Source organism: Drosophila hydei, unplaced genomic scaffold, assembly GCF_003285905.1.
Source record: "Drosophila hydei strain 15085-1641.00,03,60 unplaced genomic scaffold, DhydRS2 tig00008119-arrow-pilon, whole genome shotgun sequence".
Taxonomy (NCBI): Eukaryota; Metazoa; Arthropoda; class Insecta; order Diptera; family Drosophilidae; genus Drosophila; species Drosophila hydei.
Genome location: NW_022045830.1, coordinates 2,764,268 through 2,770,895, shown reverse-complemented (window position 1 = coordinate 2,770,895; position 6,628 = coordinate 2,764,268). Strand labels below are relative to the sequence as shown.

General features: G+C 41.7%; 1 protein-coding gene across 1 annotated transcript; it reads left to right on the top strand.

The window, feature by feature from the left end:
* The first annotated feature begins 4,686 nt into the window (after positions 1-4,686).
* Positions 4,687-5,605, top strand: LOC111594601. Its single transcript, XM_023307965.2, has 2 exons — positions 4,687-5,181; positions 5,240-5,605. The coding sequence occupies exons 1-2, from the start codon at positions 4,687-4,689 to the stop codon at positions 5,603-5,605; spliced, it is 861 nt and encodes a 286-aa protein (XP_023163733.2).
* Positions 5,606-6,628: the final 1,023 nt, after the last annotated feature.

Here is a 6,628-nt window from a genome sequence, read left to right as displayed (position 1 = left end):
AAAGCAGACAAACACAAACCAAATTCAGCACAAAAAGTCTATTAAAAGTGGGCAACTATGTGACACCGAATGCCCACTCACAAAAACCCCTCATCAGCAGCAATATCCACTACAACACCAACAACAACAACATCGAGAAAAAGACGAGTTAATTGTGTCACGTGGGCATCGTCATTAGAATGTGCGAGCGGAGCTGATGAAATGTTTGCTTTAGGCTTTTACTATGGGAAATTTAATAGAATTTCAGCTTTAATGTGTGGCTGACCTATGCTTTTACTTCCCTCCACGTCTGAGCTCGGGCAATGGGTGGCAATGTGTACTCTGCATGCCAAGTAGGGCCCAAAAGAGGTAGATTGATGATGGAAATACAGGTGAATCAATTGAGCGCATAAAAGAAAATATAAAAGAGTGTGAAGTATCTGTTGTTACAGCTTATAGCAATCTGTATCTATATCTACATCTATATCATATATGCTATAGAGAGATATAGAGAAGATCTAATCAGATATAGAGATCTATATCTAGATCTATATCTATACTCTAGAGATAGATCTATAAGAATATCAGAGAATCTATATCTAAGCTATATCGATATCTATAGCTATATCTATATCTATAGCTATATAATCAGATAATCAATCATATCTATATCTAGATCTAAGCATATCTAATCTATACTATATCTATATCTATATCTATAGCTATATCATATCTATATCTATGATCATATCAATTATATCTGAGAGATAGAGCGAGGAGCGAGAAGCGAGAGCGAGAGCGAGAGCGAGAGCGAGAGCGAGAGCGAGAGCGAGAAGCGAGAGAGAGAGCGAGAGGCGGAAGCGAGAGCGAGCGCGAGAGCGAGAGCGAGAGCGAGAGCGAGAGCGGATAGCGAGAGCGAGACGAGAAGCTGAGAGCGAGAGCGAGAGCGAGAGCGAGAGCGAGAGCGAGAGCGGAGAGCGAGAGCGCGAATCGAGAGCGATCGAGGAGCGAGGAAGCGAGAGCGAGAAGCGAGAGCGAGAGCGAGATCGAGAGCGAGAGCGAGATCGAGAGCGGAGAGCTGAAGAGCGAGATGGAGAGCGATAGCGAGAGCGAGAGCTGATAGCTGATAGATCTAGGATAGCGATATCTATAGCGGATAGCGAGATTCTATATCGATAGTCTAGAATCTATATCGATACTGATCTAGATCTATATCTATAGCTATATCTATATCTATATCTATATCTATATCTATATCTATATCTATATCTATATCTATATCTATATCTATATCTATATCTATATCTATATCTATATCTATATCTATATCTATATCTATATCTATATCTATATCTATATCTATATCTATATCTATATCTATATCTATATCTATATCTATATCTATATCTATATCTATATCTATATCTATATCTATATCTATATCTATATCTATATCTATATCTATATCTATATCTATATCTATATCTATATCTATATCTATATCTATATCTATATCTATATCTATATCTATATCTATATCTATCTATATCTATATCTATAACTATCTATATCTAAATCTGATTTATAGCAATTGTACGGATAGATTAATTCATACTTTGTGCGTATCTTTGAGTCACACCCACCTATAATTTGTATACCTTTGCCACCTGCTTCAATCCTCTTTTAGCCTTTGTTGATTTATTCCCTTTTATTTTCTTTTCCACTGACCCAATATTTACTGGCTCTGACTACGTTTGCCTGCAACCTTGAACATCTATTTCCTTTGACGTGGCATGCCTTTGCTTGACCTCAATTTGGCTGATTATTACCCTTTTTGCTTACAACCAGAGCCTTTAAACCTTTGAATCGTTGTTTACCAAGATTCCTTTCATTTATTGGATCAGCATGGGGTGTTAAATAGCACTTTCCACTTTCATTGGTCAGCTATTTGAGCTGTGCCGAATTGAATTTTGTAGTCTTATGCAAATCGATGCTTTTGGGCCCCGCTCCCCCGGCTCTCTCCCAAAATGAAAGGCTGCCCATGCGATTTGGAGCGAATTACCGTTGTGGCTCGACTCAAGAGTTCCGCTAGAGAAATGTGAATTGGCTGCAGCTGCTGCTGTGGTTGTGGCTGAAAGAAAAACTGGTGCAGGCATCGCTGGCTGCCAATTTCACATTCTGAAAACCAGATAAAAAGCCATAAAATTTGCAATAATTCATAAGCCGGCAGCGAATTGCGATCACACACACACACACGCTCCAATGCCAGATATAATTCAGGTCTGCCAGCGCTCCAGTGTTGGGAATCGTGCAATGTCTGAGCTGCCGCTACCCAATTTAGATGCAATTTCACTGTCAACGGACCGCGATGCATGCAAGGGCGTCGCAGAATGCTGAACGAAATGAAAACGAGTTTGAGTTTGACTCAGAAAGCGGGTCACCAGAACATAACCAACAACAACAACAAGAGCTGCTGCAACGTTTGCATAGGCTAACATACAACCTGATCGGCCGGCCTTGCATTGCGCTTTCCAACATACAAAAATCACCTGTGTTAAGCATTTTACTGGCTGTCATCGTTTTCCACTCGAACAAGTTTTCCCACACTCAAAAAAAGAAGAAGGAAAACACGCATCACATTATGATTACAGTAATTTTTGTATTGTTGTTGTTGCTGTTGCTGTTGCTGCTGCTATTGTTGTTCATGGAAGCGTTAAGTTTGTTAAGCGCCTCCGTGAGCGGTTACGATTATTATTGGTCATGATTAATTGAAAGTTAATTGGGCACGCGAGTCGCATGCAAAACGCTGAAACAGTTGAATAACTAAATAACGCCGCCCAGTTGACTTAACGGTTGATTTATGACTCCAGCTATGCGTGCACACACCGCTCATTGCCCACTTCTCACTTCTCAGTTAGTTAATAACAATTTGAGGATTAATTGATGAGCCGCATTGCCCGCAAATGGTCGATTGGTTCGTGGTTTTGCTGCTTGAATAGTTATTTATTTGATTGCAAATTACACATAAACTTTATCGATGTGGTTTCAGCGGCCAATGCCATACGCCCAATGGTCCGTAACTATGTATATGCGGTCCACTATGCTTCACAACTCAATTGAAACATTATTGATCTGGCTGATTAGGCAATGACTATATTTAATGCATTGGGACTGTAGCAACTAAGTTTTTGCCATTGCCTGAACTGTCTTTAATTCTAGTTTGAGACAGGCTAGAAGCATACAAATCGTAAGTTGTAATTAATCTGAAACAATTTTGAACATCTTAATATCAATAAATATTAAAGTAAAATTTCTTTGTTTCCTTTTCTTCGTCAGCTTACATATTCAAACAACCAATTCAAGTTGAGTTAAGGATTCTCTTCGTCTACAATAAACTGAATATCCATAGATTATAATATACATACTTATTTTATCTTATATTCTGAATGATTTTTAATTGTATGAGGATTACTGAATGACAAGAAAAACTTTAAAGAAGCACCTTTAAGTTCAATCCAAATTCGTGCATACATAGCTATTGACTTATTTGTATTATTATTTTTGTCCATAAAAAAGAAAAGCTTTCTTTTACTTTCGTTAAGTTGGTCCAAGTTTGTGTCTAAACTCTTTCGTTTAGTCAATGCGCTCTTCAAACGATGACTGCATTGAAGCGCAAACAAATTTCAGCTATCCCTAAAAGTATGCAATACTTTTTAAATGTAAAAATGCAATCCTTCTGTAGTCGGCGTTTTATATAATATATTTTTAGCCATATTTAAAGGAATTTAAAAATATATTAAATAGCATACCTAAAAATATAAATATATAAGAAATGGCGACTAAGCCAAAGAGAAAAAAATTACACAATAAATGGTGTTACTTTACTATAAGCAGAGCTCTACCGACTTTCTTTATGAAACATTTTTTATTGACTGTTGCAGTTGGCTGCATTTAGCGAGTGTTCGCTGTGCTGCAAAGCCGAATTCTTCGATTGTAAAAAGAAAAGTTAAGATTTGTGGGATGACAGTGAATCTGTGATAAAAACCGAAAAAAAACTGCAGCGATTCGGTCTACTAAACACACTTAACACACATATATGGAGAATGTAGCTTGGGATTAGCAGCTGCGCCCAATGCCAATGCCATTGACTGGGGGAGGCATGAAGCATGTGGCAGTCACGCACGCAGCAGCGCGCTCTGATTTACATGTGCAGAAAAACTCAATAGCTTAGAACGAGCTGCAAGTTGTGTGTTATAATTACAAATGAAATTGCAGCACTTGCGATGCAGTTGCAGTTGCTGCAGCTGCACAGATTTTCGGTTGCTTTCGCAGCGAAATCACGAAAGCGCAGCTTCAATGGCCAACAGCCTCTGGCCGCAGCCGCCAGTCCGACTAATTGGCGTGATATTTAGACTAAAACAAACTGCGTTGTTGCTTTTTTTGTTTTTGCAAATTGCATTATTAGTTTTTTTCTTTCATGAAATTCATCTGCTGCTGCTTGACATGCACCCAAGCGCAATTAGCCATCAGGCAAACAGGCAGGCGGTATATAATGCTTACACTGCTCTAGCCAGCACTCAGTTGAACAACTTAAGAGCAGCGCCCAGCAACAGCTTTGCCATCACGCAGCAGGATAGCTTGAAAGGAACTTAACATAAGCCCACACACAAACGCACACGCACACAGACACACACACAACCACAGAAGATGATTAAGTATATGTGGCATGTGGCAGCGTTGATGATCATCTTCTGCTGGCTGCCTGGCTCGACTGCGCGCACGGCCAGCTACCATCACATCAATGGCCTAGGCATGGAGCAACAGCAGCAGCAGCAGCAACAGCAGCCACAGAAAGTGCAGCCCGCGGCACAGCCAGCTAGTTCGCCGAGCCTGTGGAAAGATCTATCGCTGGTCTATCGCATCTATCAGCAGTGCACGAGCGAGAACCTGTCCGTGTGCCTCAAGGTCAAGCTGTTGACCGGGCTCGAGAAGGCCTTTCGCTCGGCCAAAGCGTTGCCACTGTTCGAGGGCATTCAGTTTGTTAGCAGCACAGATGCGGCACAGAAGCGTTCACAGCTGCCGTCAATCACGGAACAGGATATTGAAGCGGTGCTGCCACGCGGCCTGGATGCCAAGGAACAGATCCTGAACAGCATGATCATGAAGCGTGTGGGCACATTCCTACAGGAGCACACATTACAGGTGAGTGTGTCCTAAGTTAGGCCAGCACGTGCCGAGGCAACCACTCTCTCTCTCGCAGATCAAATTTCCCGATTTGCGTGGCGTTGACAGCAACTCGGTGGAGGGACGCAAGAAGAAGGATAAGAAAGGCAACGGCGCTTACATCATGATACCGCTGCTGCTTGGCGGCACCTTCGTGCCCATTGCATATGGCGCGCTGGCCATGCTGGCGGGCAAGGCGTTGATTGTGTCCAAACTGGCTTTGGTGCTGGCCTCCATAATTGGCATTAAGAAGCTGCTCAGCGGCGGCGGCGGCGGCAAAGAGTCCTCTCACGAGGTGGTCGTCTCCTCTGGCGGCCATTCGGGCTGGGGCCGAGATCTCGACATGGCCTACAGCGGCTGGAAGCCGGCCAAGGAGTCGGCGGGCAGCGCAAAGAGCCTGTAAAGCAGCCAGCCAACCGGCTGAGCTAGCATTTGCATTTGAGAGGGAGTTAACCAAAGAAACGATTGCCGCATGAATTGTCTGAATAATCAATAATGTTTAGCTTAATTCGATTATTTCTATATATATCTCCATATATATATATATATATATATATTTATATCTATGTGTAACGAACTAAATGTGTGTGTTAGGCCTAAGTAAGCGTTAATTAAATGTAGTAAACAATTTTTGCTTAAAACTTCGCCTGCCTTCACTCTCTGACAGCCGAGCCACGCCTCAACGGCGTCAGCTGAATTTATGATAACAATTTCAAAAAGTGCTTACGTGCGCGCTAAAAAAAGCAGAAAAAAAAACGTCTTCGCTTTCTACCAAATAAAGATATATATAAAACTGCGAGCACATTTTTTAGAGTCGAATGCAATATTCATAGATCAAATATGCTCGAGCGTCTCTCACTTGCTTCAATTGTGTTGTAGTTGCTTTTGTTATTGTTGCTTTCTGAGGAATGCGACATTTTCACTTTTGCAGTCTGCACAAAATATTAATGAGCTGCTGGCCAAGCAAGCAGCCAGGCCAAACGAGGTAGAACATTGAACCTATTTAAAAGCCAAAAAAAAGCAAAAAACCTGGGCCTGAAACTCATTTAAATACATTTCTCACGCCTAATCAAATGGCCTTTTGCTTTAATTGCTGACGTCACAGTTGGGACCTGGGTAACACTTTCATTAATTGAAAATTACTCAAGCTTAACGGAACCAGAGGTACCCGGAATTGGCCAGCAAATGTCACAGATGGCGAGGCAGGGACCGAGAGGGGCCTCTCATGCTTGGAATGAAAGTGAAACTTTCAAAAAGGTGTCAATTCGGTAGACGGCAGCTGAAAAAAGGGTTGGGCCCGAGAGCGGAGGACCAAAGCGTGAAATGAAAGCAGCTTAAGCAATGAGTGGTCGTAGAGTAAGCAGAACTAATCCGTGAGTCTAATGAACAGGATGTTGCCAAGTTGTTTCCTGTTCCGAGTCAATTT